At 41.4% G+C, this 21,993-nt stretch overlaps 1 protein-coding gene across 7 annotated transcripts in view; it reads right to left on the reverse strand.

Moving 5' to 3' along the window:
- KLHL29 (kelch like family member 29) overlaps positions 1–21,993 on the reverse strand; it is a 412,753-nt gene that overhangs the window by 254,729 nt on the left and 136,031 nt on the right. For 3 of the 7 annotated variants that reach the window (XM_075750508.1, XM_075750511.1, XM_075750513.1), the window contains exon 3: positions 12,298–12,486. The exons of the other annotated variants lie outside the window; for them this stretch is intronic. In XM_075750508.1, coding sequence (XP_075606623.1) covers positions 12,298–12,312 — 15 coding nt within the window. In that variant the 5' untranslated portion in view covers positions 12,313–12,486. The remainder of the gene's footprint in view (positions 1–12,297; positions 12,487–21,993) is intronic. 7 annotated transcript variants of the gene reach the window in all.

The raw sequence follows: 21,993 nt of genomic DNA on the forward strand, positions 1-21,993 counted from the left end.
AGGCCAACATGTCCTGTCTCCTCCCATGCTTCCGGCTAGACTTAAAACACTTAATATTCCCAAGATGATCAAATGACCAAATGGCTTTGTGTGACCATCCTGTCTTTATCATTACTTACCTCCTCAGTCTTTGCTATCCATTGATTTTATCTGCCAGGAGCAAGATGTCTGAACACAACACTGGGAGTTGAGACTCCCAACATCTAATCCTAGTTCTGATAATTATATGTTACATAGCCTAGAGCAGTTACTTAAGTCTTCCTGACAAGGTCTCCTAACCTGCAGAATGCTAGCAATAACGCCATTTTCCCAGCAGAGTTCAGAGTAAGTGAAAGTTTACAGCATTTGGAATTGAAGAACAGTATAAATAAATGCTAAATATATTTATTTCCATAAATAAATAATGAGTATCTAGGTCACTGCAGCATCTGATTTATTTTATTTGCATCACACGATCCAGTAAGTTCTTTGTAATAATAACATCAGGTCAGTTGAAGCAATTTTGCTTCACAAATTCTTAGATAGAAAAATGGACAGTAAAAACATCTGCTTATGATGGCTGAGGAGGGAGCTGGAAGTAAACTCTCTCAGGAACTTAAAGAAAAGAAACTACTTAAGAGAGGTATTACTCAGAAGTGGTATAAAACAGTGTGCCTATCAACAATGGTTATTCACCTGGTAGAAATTTAAAAAAAAAAAAAAAAAGGCAAACAAATCTGACTAGTATGACTAAATAATTAAAGGTTCACCTGGTTCACCAGAGAGCTACTAGCTTGAGATGAAGAAAATCCTTCCTCAGTTAAAAAGTCAGTAATATAAATGTGTATAAAAATCCCCCCCAAATCCCTCTCTCAGTCATCATCTTCTACAAAAGGCTGCATTTGTGTTGGTTATGTTGCACCTCTGCAGGCATGAGCACCTCCAGCACGAGCGTATATTGGGGACCACATCGGAGCGTTCTAGACGCTGACCACAAAATTAACATTCCTCTTAATCCAACAGAACCACCTGTTTTTTCTCTGGTAGGATTTGATGCAAGATTTGACTTGATGACTTGAGGGTTGAGGATTCACTGACATTTAGTTAGATTCTTCTTTCTTGTATTTTTGTGGCCATCTGATACTTTCATTCAGAAAGCTTATTTCACATTTTCCAGAGGACTATGTGGAAATGACAGCTCTACAGTGAACACAGCAAAGACCAGAGACACAAGGGCTGTGAAAGATGCTGTACTAAACCCAGAAACTTTTGTTGTAATAGAGGTGAAGAAAGCAAGTTTTTCCTCTAGTGGCAACCATCTCAGAATAAAATCAGTACCTAAAGATAGCATCTCTAAAGGTTAGAAATTCCATAGGTACGAACCCCCTTCCTTTTATGTTACAAAGCTTTTGCAAAGCCAGGCAAAAAGGGAGACTGTAAACTGCAACCTACAATTTCAAAATATCCTTTATTATTCCTTGCCTTTGGAAAAGGTGGGGGGGGGGTTGTGGGTTTTTTTTAAATCCACATGGTCTCCACCACTGTATGAAGCGATCTTTTTTGTCTGCTTGGATGGTGGCTGTCAATTGAATGCCCTTCTTCTTCCGAGCTCAAGGATCTCCATTAGCTGTATTAGTGTACTCCTTGACAAGGCAACTAGAGAGAAGCAAATCACATATCCCCCACCCACCCACACACTTGAGTATATCTGACATTTAATTCAGCAGAGAGCAGAGGCACACATGCACATAAGTCAATAGCTAGCAGTTTTTGCCACACGATCCAAGACACCATGCCCCCAGCAATTCTACTATCAGATGAGACTGACAGGCAATTACGTCAACAACAAGCAGGAAAAAAGCCTGTGACTAAGCCACACGTTAAGAAGTTTACTTAAAACCCACCACCCTCTTCATGAGCAAATTCACTTCTTTGTCCAGCTATTGTATTTCATGATATTTCCAATAAAAAATAAAAGCCAGGGTTGAACGTCACGGGTTTTTTTCTACGCATTGCATTAAATATACACTGCTTGTTTCAACATGTCGTTTTTGGCTGGGTACAGAGATATTTGACAGCAACAAGATGTGCAGAAAAACCAGAGGGGATAACTATCTAATAAATGAGTATTCAACTGCTAGTTCTTGCTATTGTTTAAAATTAGAAACAATATAAAATGTTCTCATAAATAGCTGCTGGGTGAGGTAAGAAATGGTTTGTGAACAGGCTAGCTAATTTTTAAATATATTTTTGGATCCATAGTTTATGCTTTGTCTAGGCTATTTTTGTCAAGGATCATAATCATAATAGTAATGCTTTAAACATATTTTATACTCATAAGAAAAACTTCTCTAACAACGTGTGTCCCGAGCCAAGCATAATCATCACATTCCTCTGCACAGAACATGACACAGGGCAGCATAAACTATCTTGAGAAACGGCAGTGACGGAGGCCACTGGAAACCACACACAAACAGCAAGGAGGACAGCAGCCACTGTAATCAAAGATGTACGAGCATTTTCATCCTAACCCAGCCATTACCAGTTCCAAAATACCAATTTTAGGCTAAAATTTTTCAGATATGTATTCTTTTAGATATTTAAGAATAAACAAAAAAAAAAAAAAACAACCCACCCTTTCTGCTGAGGAGACAGGAGGAAGGAGAAAGACCACTACCTAATATTTACAAATACCAGTTTCAATAGCTACAATGAATTCTTATGTTTTCCCTTTTAAAGGGAAGTTTTCCTCAACATTCATATGCATGCATTTTTCTCTTAAATAGCTTTACATCCCTCTAAACAGCACTAAGGAAGAGAAAGAAGGCTTTTACCTTGTTTTTCAGACTTGGGGAACTCCCAGTGCTGGCTGCACTTAAGTTACCGCCCCAGCTAAGCCTTGGCTAATTTTAGATCTATCAACCTCAGTTTTGGGGCTAATTTTTCAGCTAGCACAAAGCTCCCCGCTGCCACGTCTAGAAGGCAGCTCTTGAGCAGATAAGCTTAAAGCTATCTGAGATACATCTCCCCTACATCAGAGCCATAAAACTGCAGACATGTAGACATAGCCGGCAATAGAACGTATGATTTGCGTATCTCAGAATAGAAGTCCATGAGGAGACACACTGCATGCTGTTACTGCTGAAAATCACTCTGTACAGCCAATTCAGCTGACATACTATCTTGTGAAGGTGGTAAAGTCAATGAGACAGGCCTTCCCCCACTCTCTACTCAAGACCTAATCACTGGAGTAGCCGGGTGTCTTTAATCTCGAGTAGAAAGGAAACGTGTGTTCCTGTTTGTCACATAGAATCAAAGGATTTTATTGTGCAGCCAAAAGGAACAAGAACTCTCTTAGAGGGAAAAAAACCCCACCCTACTAAAGAGAGAGAAGAGGAGAGAGAGAAACCTACAGCTGTTACTGGATGAACTGATAAATTCAAAGCAAAAAGGAGATCAAATTGGTATTAAGGGAGAGCTGTGGAAAAGGCTATAAGCTAAAGAAGAGAAATCGAGCAACCAGAGGAGTATAAAAATCCCATGACAAATCTGAAACGAGATTTAGTGATATGGCAAAGCAAACACAATGCCTATCTCAGTCCCCAAAGACTGCATCACTGTGTATGCGTTGCAAAAATCATGCCAAAACATAGATAGCCCTCCTGGTTTCAGAGAAGGGTTATGCAAAGTACTCTGGAGCCAGGCATGAGGATTATACATGCACCCAACCCTTTTCCTCCAAAATTTACTTTCACAGCAAGATGGGCTTGGGAGGATAGAACAGGGAAAAGTAACAGAGTGATGAAACAACACTGAATGCCCTTCTGAGGAATGTGACAGGCACCTCTCCTAGTCCTCCAAGGCCAAAATACGCAATGCAACAAGTATAGTAAGAAAGACTATAATAAGAAATGGCTTTAAATCAATCACTCTTGAGGGAAAGTAAACTGTGAGAGCACCCCTGCTAGAGAAAATAACTTTTTCTATGACCAGGAGTTTTAGAAATGTCTCATATAAACAGCTTCCTCAACAATAAAATTTGAGAAAGTTTTCTGCAAAACAGGAGCATCTTCAGGACTAAAATGTGGGGCACCTACACAGATGACTACATCCAGCCTTCAAATTTACCCAAACCACGTTGGCCATTTGGAAATCATCCTACTTTCTTTGTTTAAAACCACCTTCCTCCTGGTACCCATTTTTCACATCTCTTACGCAAGCTCATTTGTTCCTTGCTTCCGCAGCTTCCACACGCATACAACAGACGCAAGAAAAAGACCAGAGGCATTTGAGACAGCAGCGTGCTAACTACAGGTCTCTTACCAGGTTCAAACAGATCATCGCTGCAGATTTATTAAACTTAAGTGATTAACATTTCATCTTATGCTCAATACATTTAAACACAGCCCTTCTTCCCCCAAGCCCAAAACACTCACTGTTCTGCAGAAAAAGTGTTTCCTATTCATGTTCCTCTAAATGACAGTCCGGCTTGAGCCTTAGAGCAGCTTTTTCCCTGCCCTCCACACTTATCTAGTCAAGGTCTCCTTAAAACGCCTGTCCTCACAGATATAAATATAAGGAAAAACAGGCTTTCAGCCAGTCTGAAGCTAGAGAATCAGGTTTCTTAGACTATTAGTCAACTTCATTAAGTGACTTCAAAAATAAAGGTCAACCTTTTAATTTAAATTTTTCCTGGGTAAGCATTTGTTTCTATATTTACCTTTTAAATAATAACATTAGAGAAATATGATAGGCAAGAGAGGTTGGGAGACGGAGCAACGGAAGTGGATACACAGTCATTAGGGAAATGGAAGAAAAGAAGAAAGAAAGAAAGAGTCTGTAACATTAAAATAAGCAGCTAAATAGCCTTACATGTTTTTAGACTGGATGAACAGAAGCACAGATAAAGTACCCTATTAGAGAGCTTCAAAAGCAGTTAAGTGCATGTAAAGCCTAAGTCTTTTATGAGATCCACACAAAAAAAAAGATGAAGAAGAGAGAGATTTGCTGTAATCAGATCTAGCACGGAGAACTGTAACTGATAAAGAAGATGTCTAAGTACCTAAGCGTGAATGATTTCAGATATACACTGCAGGGAAAATGTTACTGGATGCAGTTTTATCAGAGCATACCGACATAACCACCTCTTCCTGAGGCACAGGACTGAAGACATAATTTATGCATATGGCACCAAAATCACATTGAAATATATCAATATTACCAAAAATTCTGGACATAACTCAATAGTAAGGTCATACATGCACACGTACTACACACATGTAAACGTGTCTTTAAGAAAATCTTACAAATAAAGTAGGGTGCCAGTAGATCTGGCAACTTCAGGAGCTGTTCTTTACTTCAGAAGTGTGACAAGCAAAATGTTTTATTTGAGCTCAACATTATTTATAACCTACAAAGACTTTCTTAGACACATATGGAATCACTGTTATAAGCCTACATGGATCTGACTAATCCATTTTCACAATTTTTATTTAACTTCTTTTTTTCCATTTGGGTGACTTCACTGAAAGACTTCTTTGTTAGACGATGGCAGTAGGAATCCAATCAAGAGATTCTGCAAAGCTGAACTACAAGCAGCTGTGTAGAAAGATAAGACCCAGAAATATTTGAGGGGCAAGGAAACAACTTTATTATCAAGCAAGGTCTACTTTTGTAAACCCCTGATTTAGTCTTGTAAACAGTTGTAAAGCTCTTGTAAAATCCACGACAAGGCAGAGAGACTTGAGCTGCTTTGCTACAATCAGATCTTCAAAAAAAGAAAAAAAAAAAAAAAAGAAAAAAAAGTCCAAATCCTAACCCTGTAAGTGATAAAGGAGCAGTAGATTTAAGAGATTATATAGGATTTAATTTTCCAAATATATGCTGGAGGAGGCAAAGCTTTGGGACATATTAAAAAAAAAAAAAAGAGCAGCAACACAACAGTGTCTTCTCAGGATAGCGTTCACTATGGAAAAAGCACAAATTAGACTTCTGCTTCTCTGTCTCAAAATATTGTAGAAAAGTGTGTACGCTTATTATTTCTGAGTTCTTAAGATGGACATGGAAATCTTCTCTTTAGATAAGCAAAAAGATAAACTAGACTATCCAACTGAAAAAAAACCCACAGCCACAATGAGAGAGAAACCATACCTTACCAGTCTGGTTTCCTTCTCATCAAGTAGGGAGAATATGATCTTCCTAAATAAGGGGTTACTAAAATATCTGTATGTGTATGTTTTATTACTAAGCTTCTTAGAAATTTATCTTCATTATGATTATTTCCTATATTTTGTCATTTGCTTTCAAATGCTAATTGCTTTACAACCTGAGTGGAGTAGCCAACACATCCTGCAATTCATGAGCATTGGTAGGGTAACAAAAATTCACAGAGGTCCAGTGGCATCTGTGGTCCTGCTGCTCACACTTTTGGAACAGAAGATGAAGACGAGTCCCATCTTGAACCCTGCTCATGCCAAATTTGGATAAACACAAAGTTATGGGGTTTACATCAGGTGCAGAGGCTACCTTGTGGGGAAGCCCCCCGTTGTCTGAGTGTTTTGGACTATTTTGAAAGGCCTTCTCCCACATCCTCAGATGCACTTATTGTCAAATATAAATTGACAGAAAATACGTCAAAATATACTGGTTTGGGATGTTATCTGGAGAAAATTCCTAACTCCATTCCTCTCTGTTCAGGCTTTTATCGGAAGGATCTCCCATTTGATCTGGTTCTCCTCCTTGGCTTGTTGCAAACCACTTCGCAAAAAGCTCAGAGCAGAACTCAACCCTCTCCATCCTCCATTCCCAAAAATCAATTCTAGCTGCCATTTGCTGCAAACTCTTGGGCTTTCCAAGGTCCTTCTGCAGCAACGTGATGAGAATTTTTTTGCACAGCAGTTTTCTAAAAGAAAATCCACCAGAATTTTACATAAAGGCATAACAACTTTCTCAGATGTCTCTGTGGGGTCCTAGGCAGCCGACACTGTTGATAACCCAGCCTTGTTAAAAATGGGGAGAGAGAAAAACATAATGTTCATCTGTAACACTCCTGCTTGCAAAACACTGCCCAAAACACTGACTTCCCTAATTAAATTATCTCATTAGCATGAAAAGCAAACAAAAGAATACCAAATGCCAAAAGCTGCTATGTTAAAGGCCAGTGCGTGGAGGGTTTGCGGAGAAAGATTCACACAGCAGAGCCAGTGGCCGGCACCCCCACTCCCAGCACTGGGGCTGGCTGAATGTCAACTGGTGGCCAGGGTCCAAAGGTGCCCACCGGGGAGAGGTTGAGGAGGGAAGACAGCGACATGACTAGATTCTTCTGGGCAAACGGGCCATCTTCTCAAAATGCATTAAGTGTTTGCCAGCACCTGACATACCTAATCTTGCCTAAGACTTCATAGTTAATAAAGCAGAAATGTAGAATAAGCTACTGTCAGTGTGGCCAAATGTCACAAATTAAATCTCACAAAATTTAATTAACAGGATCTTGGCTCTTTTGGGGCTGGTTTCTTGCGGGGGGGGGGGGGGTGTGGATGAGGAAGGGACTAGGTCTTCAAATTACACTTGGACAAGGCAGGAGAAATTTCCTTTGATTTACTGCCGTTCTCAATTTTCCAGCCCTTGGGGAAGACTGATCAATCAGTCAAAACTATTAGAGGAGAAAGCTCTCTGCCATGAAAAGGGTTAAATGCAGCAAATTTTACAGAAAAAGTTCTCTGGATCATCTGTGTTGCTGCAAAACTGTATAATAAAGAAACCATACTTCAAATTTGCCTCTTAGAAGATATTTTTGGGTCACTGTTCGCATACAAAAAACTTCAGCTAGCAACAGGGCAAGTAGTAAATTTTCTCTTCCAGGACTGATGCCCTCTGACCACACAGAGTTTTCTGACATTTTGTTAACAGGAGACATATATCACTCCCCCAAATCAAGACCACACGTACACTTACAGCATGGAGACAGTCATTAAGCATCTGGTATATAAAAAGAGCTTATTAAATGCCCCAGAAAAAAACAAGAAACATTAAATCTACTGAGCATTAGACTAGCACAGTCCATATCAACATGCATTCAAGTGCCTTCAGGGTTTTAATATGATTCGCTTCACACTGTTGTCTGAGGTAGGAAAGTGCAGTTATCCCAATTCTGCAATAAGAAACTGAATACCCAAAGAGCATGCAAGATCCCTACACCGAGGAGAGTAACTACAGTTTTTCCAATTTCTGGTGCCCTAAATGCAGGACCTAACCTCCACCCACATATCCTCAGAAGCTACCTCGCTCTTCATTTAAGGAGCCACATATATTCTTGTTGCATTTCTGGAGGTTGTGAAGGGCCCAGAGAGAGGAGTTTCTCTGCATATTTCCGCAAGGTATTTGCTTGCTTCACGGCACTGATACCATCAGTACCAGTACATCAGTACCAGACATCCCTTTATGGGCTGGAAATACTGGACCTCTAGTTCAGCCGGCAGACATTCAGGGCTGTCAAATCTAAACGTTCCCTTCCTGGTGCATGTCACCCAAGTTAGCCAGACCCCACGTTATCTGTCTGTCTACAGTCATGGCTCATCACTTCTGTGTGGCCTAACCATGCTTTGTAAAATGGATTGATTTTATTTCCAGTTGGTTCAATAGAATAAGTATCACTTACATCCACTTGCTAGTTTTGTTTTGTTTTGAAAGGCGATGCTTCAAGAATTAGAGGGACAGTGCCACCATCCTAATGAATTAATACCACACCCAGTATCAATGTTAACTGCTTCTCAGCTTGCTCCTGTCTCTCTTAAAAGCTATTCCTGTCACCACTTCTTCCACCACCCTCACTTAAAATTGCCACTAGCAACTCATGTTTTATCTTTTCAACTGTCGGACGAAGATTGTTTGCTGAATGCAGTAAATCAGCAACCTACCTTTTCTAGGCCAGAGGTCTGAAGCTTTTAATTAGCTGCTTTAGAAATAACATGATCAAATAAGAATCAGCTCATTTCTCAAATGCATGAACCACTCACCATATCCCTCCCAAGATACATCAGGTGATGCGAAACCTTTAAAAATCACAGGGAGAAATCAAATCATGTTTGGTAAGCACCTACTTAAATATGGATTGAAGAATACAAAGAATCCAGTTAAGAATACAACTTTAAAACTCCTAGATTTGCAAGCACTGGCCAAAACGTTTGCATTTTATCCTGAATAGCAATCATTTATTTTCGTTCAACCAAAGCTGTCAAAAACCCTATATGTAGTCTTGTAGCGAGATTCTTATATACATGCCAAATGCCTGTATAGCAAACATCTGGCTTGACTTCTGTTCCATGGATCTGCCAAAGCATAAGTCCATCGGTTGTTTTTTTCTTGTGACTTTTATTTTTTTTTTCTCTGCTGTGCCTCAGGTCGTTTTTCTTAAAATGAAATCATTAAAACAGGCAGAAAGAGCGGAGGAAGGAGGAGTAAGAAGAACTGTAGCATCTGAGTAATCTTCCAGTGGGACTAATTTTACTAAGTATTTGTGCTACTGCTACCAGTCAATCACTACAAGTATTATTGAGAAACTAAAAAAACCTAAAAATTAAACTCCATTTAGCAAAGAATATTGGCATAGAAAGAACAAAAAACACATATGCTCTTCTATAAACTAGAAGCTCAGTTTACTCAAATGTCCTCAATATCAATATAAAATGTATTAACGTAAAAAAACCCAACTTGCTGTTCCCTTATTTTGCATTCATTTTACATCCGTACTTCTCCGAGGCAACAGATCAGAATGGTGCATTGCCTTCCCCTCAGGCCAAGTGTAATAAACAGGCAGGTGTAATATAAGGCTGCGGTGTCTCAGCTCTCCTCCCAAACAATTGATCTTCTAGGCCTACAGTGTAATTCAGTATTGGTAGCTCCCTTCACATGCCTCATTCCTGATCGGTCAATTATTTCAAATCAAGCAGAATTAAAGTGTTATTTTTGTGAAGGGGGATGATATTCACCAGTGACCGAAGTGAAACTAATAAACTAATTTCCCTTTACTGCCTTGGGCAAAACAGAAAAATTCAAGTCTATGAAAGCAAGACTGCAGCTGTTTCATCAGTCTGTTGCCCAAACGCGCTTGCAATTTACTATCTTTAAATTCAATTGTTGTTCACAGGACAATTTTGGAAACAGAACACAACAAAAAGAAAACAGCAAAAAAGGAAGCAGCGAGGGTATATGACTCTGCAAGACAGAGCTGTGCAGTGTGCTCTTCCTGAGAGGAGGGGAACAGCACTCTCCTCTTCTTTGAAACCAAGCGTATTCCTCCTGCCAGTAGCAAATTTATCCAGTAGATGTCAACACCAGCAAAAAATATGTGTAAAGCCAACCTTAACAGCAACAGTAGTCACTTCAATTTACAGGAGTGCATCAGAGGATAGTTTAATATTTGGAAGCATCGCATATTTATTCTCTATCGTCCCATCCCTGCATCTTCCAGTATGGATCCAGCCTGGCCCATCTGTCAATAAACATATGTGGAGCAAAATAATTTCTGGTTTCTTTTGCTTTTAGAATAATTTTGTCTGGTTTACTGAAAAATGGAAAAATTGCTCATGAGCATGTGATTACTTTCAGATTAGATCGGAGGAAATTTTTCAGAGGAGGAGCAGGGAGAGGGGTGGGGAAAATACTATGCAGTACCAAGTGACAACTACAAGCAAAATATTCATAGTTACTAAATAAAGTCTGAAGAGGTCTGCTCCCTTCTGACCTTTTGCTGCATGGTTAAGCAATGCAATGATTTCATGGATTTTGCTCTTTCCTCACGAAGCTTCTCAGCCTACAACAGTGACCTGAGATTCCCACGCTGACCCCAGGTCAACAGATAGTTGTTGTTCCTGTAAGGTTTTTTCCTTTTTTTTTTTTTTTTTTTTTGCAATACACCAAGGACAGTCTGTTGTAAGCCTTTTAGTGTTATTATCACTCAAAAGACTGAATTTGCTGACAAGTTTTAACCATGCAAAAAACCCAAGGCCATTACTGTTGACATGTTTAAATCTACTATTAAGATCTGACTGTTTGAACAGCTTGTGTGTAGAATCTGAAGTAGAGATTTCTGTTTCCTTTTTGTTTATTTTTAGATAAACCTTGTGTTTCTACTCTGCAATGTTTGCATTTGGCTGCTGAGCATGCAGTAATCACATACATTATATGCATTGCTTAGAGACACTTTGCATCACAGCCCATCAGGTTTTTTTGGATAGATGAAAAGGGAAGGGAAATAACAGATCATTTTCCTGATTGATTAATCTTTCCTCACATTGCCATTTCTCCACAAACACGAGGAGGAAAACCAAAAGTATGTTGTGACATCTAATAGCGAGACATTGAAGCAAATTATTTTACTACTGCTACAAAACTTACTAAGGGGTTTGTTTTCACAGAGAAGGAGACACAAATGAATGTATTACAGACACTTATCACTTTGAGCAGAGTTATTCCTCACGTGTAAACCTCACAGCTCTTAAGAGAAGCATACATCCTACATAACAGCAATGATGTAGTTGCAGCTTATCTAATCAGTTTGGCCAGAAATTCAGGCTTTTTGAGAAAGCAAAAACAGTGGTCAAAAGCTGAGCCTGTGAATTCCCATCCTTTAAGCAATTCTCAGGCATCAGGAGAAGCGGGCATGGGAGGATCAGGCAAAGGTACTGCACTGCCAGTAAATAATCCTAACAGATGATGGTGGGTGAGAGAATAAAGTCACAGGTCTAAACACTGGGGGAAAGGCATCGAATGCAAAATGCAGCCCCGTGCGACGCGAGGCACCAGAGCACAGCCCGTTTCGGGAAGCCATGGCCTGCTCCACAGCTCTGGGTGCAGGCACGTACTGCCCAAGACAGAGCCATAAATAGTTTGGAGGTAAGACGTGTATCTTGTGAGGCACACCGGAGTTTCGCAGCCTTGTATGAGCAATTCTATTAATTACTGTCAACATTTTCTCTGAATCCCCATCTCAAAGAAGAAATGGAAACTTTTGATTTGCTGTGACACCTTGATTACCGTATGGATGAGTCATGGTATCATTTGTGTTAGTCTTACGAATTTATAGATTTTTAAGGCCAAAAAGCACAGGAGGCTGTTACGATCGCTCTGCTCCGACTCTGTGAACAGCACAGCCCCACCGCCTCATCCAGCAGCCTGCGTGTCTGACAGGAATAGCGACTAGGCAAGTCACACATAAAATTATAATATATGTCTACGCTTGCCCATAAACACCTGAACAGTTCCCTCTCAAAAAAAAAAAAAAAAGGTAAAAATATTGATTATTGCAATGAACTAACATACCTTTCTCATCGACATCTTTTTCCCTAGTAGTTTATCTGAAGTGTGGAGGCTGCCGGGGTGGTGTCTGTGGGGGGAGGCAGGGGCTGCCCTGTGCTGCTCGTGGCCGGTTCCAGCCGGCTCCGTGATGGCCCCACAGCAGGTCACAGCTGAGCCCGTCAGCCAAATTGGTGGTGCCTCTGTGAAACATTTCTGAGAAAGGGCAAAAACACCACACAGGCAGTGAGGCATGAGGAAAAAAGTGTGGGAAACAGCCCTGCCGACACCGAGGTCAGAGAGGGAGGATGGGGAGAAGGTGCTCCAGCGCCGGAGCAGGGATCACGCATGGCCTGTGGAGAGGACCACAGCGGAAGCAGGTGTCGACACTGCAGCCCATGGAGGACCTCAGAGTCCTCTCATCATGGAGAGGAGCCCATGCTGGAGCAGGCTGCTGGCAGGAGCTGTGGGCCTATGGGGGACCAACCTGTGCTCAATCTGAAGGACTGCAGCTCGTGGAGGGACCCTCCTTGGAGCAGCTTCTGAAGGACTGTATCCTCTGGGAGGGACCCATGCTGCGGCAGGGGAGAAGCACGAGGAGGAAGGAGCAGCAGAGAGGGGCTGCTATGGACTGACCACAGCCCCCATTCCCCATCCTCCCACTGCGGAGGCGGGAGGTAGAAGAGCTGGAAATAAAGGAGTGAAGTTGAGCCTGGGAAGAGATGGGGACTGGGGGAAGTTGTTTTAACTTTTCTCTTTGTTTCTCACCATCCAACTCTATTTTAATTTGCAATAAACTAATTTTCCCTGAGTAGAGTCCGTTTTGCCTGTGGTGGTACTTGGTAAGAGATCTCCCTGTCCTTATCTTAACCCATGAGCTTTATCATCTTATTTTATCTCCCCGTCCTGCTGATGAGGAGGACAGGGAGAGTTGCTGGGTGGGGGTCTGGACGCTGGCCATGGCCAACCCACCACAGTGAGCAGAGACCTGCAGCAAAAAAGAACCAATTGTTTTTTTCTTCCAGAATCTCCCAAGGCAGTTCACACACTCATTCTCTGTAGTAGTAGGGACGAGGGAAAGGACAGAGCAAATATTTCTGTATCTGCAATATTCTAGCGTATTTATCAAAGACACCATGGGGAAAACCTCCTACATTATTACGAAGGCTGGCTTTTTGCTTTATTATTTGCTTCAAAGACATGTGCTTTATTCCCAGTTTCTTACAAAATTTTGCTCCATACATTGTATCATTATATACTTTTGCCTATCCACCTGTAAATAATTTCTAAGCTGACATAAGTATATGAGCTGCTTGGAATGATCTTCAGAGATGGAGTGCTCTACCAATTGCTTTCCTGAATGAAGTACATATCCATTGCAATTCCTTGATCTTGTAGGTAAGTAATAACATTCACTGAGGATGGATTAGACATACACTTCGAAATAATGCCTGTCTATAACTCGATGTCTTATTTCCTAGCATTCACATAATGGCCCCATTACATGCTTGATTACTGTGGCCAGGCTAAACAGAGCGATCTGTTTAGAAGTTTCCTTTCTTTTTTAGTGTATTAGCAGAAAAGTCCAGCTTTGTCCATTTACTGGATCCTATGATTTTCCGAAGGTTATTTTCAATGGTCCCAAAGACTGCCTCTGCTAATTCTTTACAGACAGACTCTCCAGTGGATTTCATTGAAAATTCTTAATACACAATTTTGCAAGATGCCCTTTCTTGTCTGGCTTTGGTCTTCATTCCCAAACTTACAGTTTCTAGCAAAATTTTCCTACACAAGGTTATCCAGTTCCTCGTATTTTAATACAATGATAAGCATTTATGTGACACTCTGCGCCTTCAAAGCACTTTACAAACATTAAATATTTAATGCTCATGGCATCCCTCTTACTCTCAACCCCATTTTACAAGTAGGGAAACAGACTCACAGGTTAAGTGATTTTGTTTCAAGTCACATCGCAAGTTACTGATGGATGTGAGACCAGAATATATGAGCTCAGATTTTCAGTTCTGTACTTGAAACTAGACCAGCCTTGTTCTTTCACTTAAATAATAACAAAAATAATGAAAAACCTTGCTCTTGTTCAGGGAGAATTTATCTGTCTCTTTGGAGGTTCTGAATGCCACCCAAAAAACCCCAGGAAAAGCACCCCAAAATGATCCAGGAGGGCAGCTGTTGGCTTTGTAATCCATATCCTCCCTTTCTAGTGTTTTAGACGGAAACCCACAAATACACGTTATCAGAAAAGGAGACAGTATGTTTTCAAGCATTTATATACCGCCACACACACACACACACACATATATACATTCTCAACCACTACCTAACCTGAGAACAGAGACCTTCCAGCCAGAGAAGAATTTGCAATTTAAAAACTGAAGTACATTTCAAAATGGCATCACTAAAGAGCTTTAGTATTTGATAAGAAGATTACAGTATATTCAATTGCACACAGCAAAAGCCTTTTAAAATAAAGTACAGGAATAGTGAAGCCAGGCATTTGCAACAAGATAACAAGAAGCTAATCGGCCAGTGGAAAAGGTGCGCCCTACTGCAGAGAGCGTTCAGGAGCCAGTCAGGTTTCGAAACTCAAATAATGAGTAGGGTTTTTTTTTTAGCTTTAACATTTTTCATAATCCAAGCGGGAGGTCTAAACACAGGCTGTATGCAACATTAACTGTATTTCCCTTTAACAGGCTTCTGTGGGAACAAATGCTCAGTGTCAGGCTGGTACTGTACGTCCATTTAATTGAGCTGAGAGAACTCTCTTGCCCCCGAAGAAAGCTCATCTCTTCTCTCCATGGATGCGACTGTAGAGCTAGCAGATAATATCTGGCCCTCACTCATTACTTATACAACCACTTAATTATGTCCCGGAGACTCCCTGTTTTGTAGAAGTTTCTTTTTGGAAATGTCATCCGTTGGCTGAATGGAAAGCCAAACCCAGCCCTAGATGCCATGACAGCGAGTGCCATATCCACTGACAGTCACACCAGAGCGCCCCTTGCTACTGCACCTGGGAAGCGGCACGGGACCCTGCAGGACCGCTCACAAGAGACACGTGCTCTGGGTGTTACACTTGGGTCTGTTAGGATTTCTCCTAGGAAATGCACACATGCAAGATCAGCAGTACAAAAACACACTTAGAAACATCGTATGGGTAGGAGCCAAAGATGAACAAAAAACGTATCTGCATATTGCACAACTTCCTCCTCTGTGCCATTGGGTTCTGTCTTACTGCCTACATTGCTCCACTGCCACTGTACCCAAACACCCTTGATACCCGTTTAACTGTGACAAAATTGTCTGAGGTCAATCCCTCCTCTCCAGCTGACGAACTGAGGACGGAGAGAATAAGGACCAAAGCTAGTAGAAGCCCTCAGGTAGGGAGAGCAGAGCTCAGAAACTGTAGCCATTTTAAACACGTACAAAACCTCTCAAAGTTTATGTCCCTCAGAGTCTGCAAGAATCACAGAATAGTTTGGGTTGGAAGGGACCTCAAAGATTATCTAGTTCCAATCCCCCTGCCATGGGCAGGGACACCCTCCACTAGACCAGGGTGCCCAAAGCCCCATCCAACCTGGCCTTGAACACTGCCAGGGAGGGGGCATCCACAGCTTCTCTGGGAAACTTGTTCCAGTGCCTCACCAACCTCATCGTGAAGAATTTCTTCCTACTATCTAATCTAAATCTACTCTCTTTTAGTTTAAAGCCATTTCCCCTTGTCCTATCACTCTATGCCCTTGTAAACAGTCCCTCTCCAGATTTCCTGTAGGCCCCTTCAGGTACTGGAAGGCTGCTATAAGGAAACCACATTTTTGCTAATAAAGCTATTTAGGTGCCCAACATCCTGCTGTTGTATATGCCAAAGAGAACATCATCTGGGCATTTATCACTGCAGGAACACTGGAAATTCCCAAATGAGGCAACTACTGCCCAAATCCCGGGGCGTCACGTCATAAGCCCCTCCAACACACACGGATGCTCCAAGCTGAGCACTGAAGGCAGGTAATACGGTGTGACTTGTCCTGCCGAGGGATCTGGTTTCCAGCTTCGGCTCCCTGTATAATTAAAGCAGAGGGCATTAATGAAATCTGCCAGGTTTCCATGCCAGGAGCTGGATGCCGATGCACAGACATGGCTACGTTCAGCACAGCATCAGGCCTGGAGCTTTCTTTTAGGCTGTACTGCCTGTTTTTTAACTCCAGCTTTAGACTGAAGGCAAGGAGTGGGTATAATCCTCTGCTCTCTTGAGATCTCCTGCGCGACTCTGGGCTCAGCTCAACCGAGCGCTGGAGCTCACTGGAGAGAGATAAGAAAAAACAACCAGGGACATGCCAATTTAGCACCATGCCCCCACCGCTCTGCTAACAGAGCTTTTGGGCAGACTTAGCCAAACCCCACATCTCAGCTAAACCCCAACAGGGAGGGCACTGGTGTTTCTGCTGTCACCACTCTTTGGGACTGAAGCCACTACAATTTAGCAAGCATGCCATTATCTTCCTCAGGCACTCACATGCTCAGCTACTACATGAAGTACATGCTTCTGCCTTCCTGGTCAGATGGAGGCGCTTTTTTTTTTTTTTTTTTTTGCCATTTCATTTTTAAGATTATAGGATTTACACAGACACTAGTAAAATATTTTGTAGCACTGCCATAAAACAGCAGAGTGGAGGCGACGCACACGTATTATGAAAGCTATGTCATTATAATGTGTAGCTTTTCTGTTACAAATTACATTGACCAGCTAAAGTACAGGTTACGGTAAAGTCTACACAAGTCATGTTGTGTCAGTAATGTGCATATGGAAGGAAAAAGAAACAACAATTTCCCTGTGGATTTTAATACACTTAGCAAAATGGCCAAGATTAAATTCCTCAGGGAGGGGGAGCCAAACCCTATTCATGAAGGCACTATGGGTTTTTTTAAATAAGAAATACAACTATGCAGTTGTCACAACTATGGAAATATCAAATAACACTGAATTAGAGCCTTTTTCAGGAATGTACAAAACACAGCTTGCTGTTACTGTTTTTTAATCTTGAACCACCAGCTCTCTGAAGCAGCCAAGAAAACTTGACTCTCTTACTCACTTACGAGCCATTTAAAGGGTAACCATGTCCATCCCGCCACCGTTCTCATATCCCAGCTCGGGGGCAGCTTAGGGCTCCTTGGCCTGGCAGCAGCGTGGGTCTCAGCGATTGGAAAGGCTTGAGGGAGGATCAGCCAAGGAGGTCCTGAGTTAGCTTGGAGGAGGACGTGGAGGGAGAAGGAGCAACAACAGGCCACCTTCAGATGCAGCTAGGGCTGTGAGGCTTGGAGGAAACCCCCTTGCAGCCTTTCCCAGTTTCCTCACCCAGTATTCATCATTCTTTCCATCAACTTTTCTCCTCAATCCTTATCACGTCTCCATTTTGTCTTCTGTTCCTACTCATCACCTCCCCTTCCACCACGTGCCACTGTTCAGGCCCCTTTCCCTCTTTGCTTCATGTCACAGTAAGAATTCATCCCAGGCCCTCCCCTGCCGCCAAACAAGACCGACCCAAACAGGCGTTTTGCAAAACTTTGTTTTCTTTACTTGGCTACTCTTAGCTTTTTGACCTTTCTTTTTCCGTCTTAAAATCATTAGGTGAACAATGCACCTTGTGTACCAACAGTTGGGCAAGCCGACACCATGAAAAAGAAACAACTCGTATCTTATTCTCAGATGTAGAGGCGAAAACAAGAGGTGAAGAAGCAGGTGGGAATTTAGTGATGATGAAATGGAAGTGACAAACTTATAATTTATTAAACTTCTAAGCATAGTTTCATCCAAAAAATAGGTTAAAAAAAAAAGTTCCCTCCTAAATAAGGTATTTAGCAGAAACGTTTAAGAGAACCAACAACCCCTTTCTCTCCCAATTCAGCTATCTGCTGCTAACACCTCGCAGGAGACTGTAGTTTTGAACAATTAATTTTATTAGCTTAGAAAGGAAAATTTCAGCGGCCAGCAAGAAAACCTGCCAATCGACCAATCATTTCTATTTGCGATGGAATTCATGGACTCAAATCCCACAGTGCAGTTTGTTCCAGGAGCATCCCTGCCACATCCCTGTGCCTGAAATGGGCCAAAACCCGTGATTACAATTTTGTAAGTAAAACCGAAGTATTGGCTCTCAATAGAATCGTTTTAAGGATGGCATACATTAATTTCTTCTTTTCTGCTTTGCCTCTGCATACCCACTGCTGGCAACACGACAACATATAAGCACTGAATGTTGTGCTTAGTAGCTTAAGAGCTCCAAGACAGATTTTCATTTTGCTCATTCTTCCTGGGCCAAAATGTGTTTTCCCAGAAAAAAAAAAAAAAAAAAAAAAATCCCCTCCTCCCAAAACAAATACACCCTTTCCCTCCCCTGCAGTCATCTTCAAATTTCAAAAAGAATTAGAGTGGCACCACCCTCGGAGGAGGCAAAGGAGGCAACGCATCCTCGGGAGGTTTTTATTCTAGACAGAGAGGCTCTCCCCAAGACAGCTTTTTGCCAACTCACGGAGAGTTTGGAAAATGAAGGCAAAAGCCTCCCATTTGCCTGAATTCAATGGGAAGGCAGCGCGGCGCACAGAGCGCCGGGGCAATTTGCTTTTGGCAGCCTATTTTGCTAAGTAGGTGGGCTGCATTCAGAGCCAATTAGAGGTTGACGTTTTCTTCCTTAGGTACAATGCGCTGCGACACAGCTCGGACTATTCTTCCCTCCCTGCGTCTGTGTTTACTGTGGCTGTTCATTTTTACTGTTGGCAAGGGGGATGTTTAATAAAGCAGACCATTCCCTAGCTACAAACACGGTATATCATCGTTCGGTGTATGTACACATATGGTATGAAATAGAACGCTGTTAAAAGTCAAAGCAACTCCTGCCAGAAATTTTTGATGGCGGCGTTGTAAAAAAAAAAAAAAAAAAAAAAAAAAAAAAGCATTGGGGAGCTATGCAATTCTCTGTTTTCTGATACCGGGGGGAAAAGGGAGAGACAGCATGGTGGGTTTAGATCTGAAGTTAAAAGGGGATCATAAGAGTGAAGAAAAAGGATTTCAAAATTCACCATTCCCAGTTCAAGGTCTAAGCTTTGTTTTGGCTTGTGCTGCTCTACAAATGGAGCCAAAGAGGTTCTTGATCCAGCTTTTTATTCCTGCAGTGCTAAGCTACAGGAATGTTCACATCTCGGGTCTGCTTTAGTCCCGTCTCTAATTAAGGTAGTTTATTTTTTCAAACATGCTACCTGAGACCTGCTGATGTTGCTTCAGGTCATGCAGCCATGCTTCAAACCGCTTTCTAATACATCTAATAGTGCCACAGTGATATGTTCAGCTTATTACTGTTACAGAAGCACTAGGGTCATGGTATTCTCTGCAAAATACTTCTGTAATGGAGTGGATTAATTTAATGAATGCCATTTACTGCAGCAGAAGTGACAATGATTTGATGTTTTGTTACAATTAAGACTCATTAGCCAGTGACTTTTTTCTTAGTTGTCTGACACCATAATAGATATAACACATATCAGATATAAAAGTTCTGAACTTCTTTCTAGTCATTTTTAATCAACATGAAGGAAGTGAGAATGAAAGTCTCAGCATTCAGCTGCTTAAAAGTGGCCTGCTTGAGGGGTGTCGCATACACCTCCCCGCACAAACTACGGGGAGAATGCAAAACCGCACGCGGCTTCTAGGAAATCACTGGACGACACCCGGCATTTACGTTTTCAACCAAACAACTGGAAATTTAATCCAAGACATCTCCTCACCTGGCTAAGATGCAAAAAGGCTTTTGAGACAGCAGACAGAGCCAGGCCTTGACGCTTCCCTTTAACAAGATCCCAGCTCTCCACTGAGATGGCAATCCCTGCGTCCGAGAACCTGCTTGTGGAGGGACCAGTGCACCCTACTACGAGACTGATGGAAAACTCAAACCCTGGTTTAGTAACAATCCTTTCTTTCTCAACCCGCACTTGAATGCTGAGGAATGAAGCCCCCCACGCTTCTACCAATGCAAACCTTCTGGTTCCTTGGGAACACGACAACTCCTTCGCTTTTCACAAATCTTGAACAGCAGTATGCCAAATGCTCACAAACCGAGACAAAATCCCCTACTAAATAAAAAATACATCGTCAAGTAAAAACAATATTGGTCAAACCCATGTCACTAGACTCCAGGTTAAGTTTTCAGACTACAAGAAGTCAAAAGCCAAAATAGTATTTTAGCAAATGCAGCATTCCCCAACATTGTTGGGGACACAAGATCGCACTCAGCCCTACAACCTGCAAATGCATCATACTCAGCAAAGAAGTGAAGCTACCGACCTAATTTAATTGTCTAAGTCAATAGCATTTAAAATCTAGACTGCACGTATGGTGTATATATGTATAAAAAACGCCAACACTCCACAAATATTCCCCAAATCTTGAGAAAGACCCACAAATTTAAAATATTTCATTTAAAAAATAAACTTAGGTATAAATGGAAGAAAAAAATTCTTAAACATACAGATTATACACTATTCCTTTAATATTTGGCAATGATATTTTTAAAAAATGTTTTCTGAGTCACTGGTACCTTTCCCGTAATCGAAAAAGGAAATCTAAAATTTTTAGCTTCTACTTAAACCTTTACTCATAATCTGGTTGCGCTAAGGTACTGTATAGAAAATCATTTCAGAATACAAGGTTGTGAGTGAAAATAATTCAGCAACACCAAATTGAACACCCCCAAAACTAGTGCAAAAGAAACACAAAAAGTGACTTGTTTGGCTTTGAAACTTAGAATAAGAAATCCCCCCCCATAATATCAAAAAAGAGAAATTAAGAAAAAAACCCATATCTTCTGTTCTTGTGCAAATTCAGCACCATTCACTTCCATTCTGCCTGGGACAGACGCACGTGCACTTGCCAAGACATACACAAAAACACACTGTATTGTCAAAATTTCCAGCTGCTGCTGCTGCTGACTTCTTCTTGATCAAGAGATCAAGTCATGGCAGTCTTCAGATGTAAGAAGACAGCAAAAATTAAGAGGGAGGAGGTGACTCGGCAGGCAGGACTGGAAGCCCGAGACCCAGATGTCTGACAGCAAAAAGCATCCTGGGGGGGAGCTCTCTGAAGCTTCTCCCACCCTTTGGCTTCTCCAGCTCCTCCGAGCACCTCTTCGGTAGGAAAGACTCTCCCTAAAAATACTTGTAGAACCTGGAATATAGACAGCACTATGAGCCATCCATGCAAATTCCCGATTCACTCCCACCTACGCACAATCTCTGTTAACTCCCTCATGCAGATGCAAACCTGAGCAGTAATGTGCTAATGAATGGAATACAAAATCTGGTTTTCCCTTCTGTTGTAGAGTGAGGATAAAATCCTGCTCCCTTATCCCATGCCAGAAGAGTTATAACCCCATGAAAATCACTTGAGTTAAAGATAAGCTAGGAGCTTCAACTTTATATTCATTTTTATCAAATCCTTGAAACTGCTTCATGGGGTTTATTTTAATAGGTATTTCTACTAACAATAATAACCCCCCCTTATCTGTACTAAAGAAGAGAAAAAAAGCAGATTGCATCATAAATCTTAGTCATACCAGCTAATAATCTTCAAAATCATCCTTTTAACATGGATGGCACCTGTTAAGTCAAAGTACTTTTTTTCCTGCCGGCTTAGGAATACAGTCTCATCCCAGCTCCCGT

Source organism: Balearica regulorum, chromosome 3, assembly GCF_011004875.1.
Source record: "Balearica regulorum gibbericeps isolate bBalReg1 chromosome 3, bBalReg1.pri, whole genome shotgun sequence".
Taxonomy (NCBI): Eukaryota; Metazoa; Chordata; class Aves; order Gruiformes; family Gruidae; genus Balearica; species Balearica regulorum.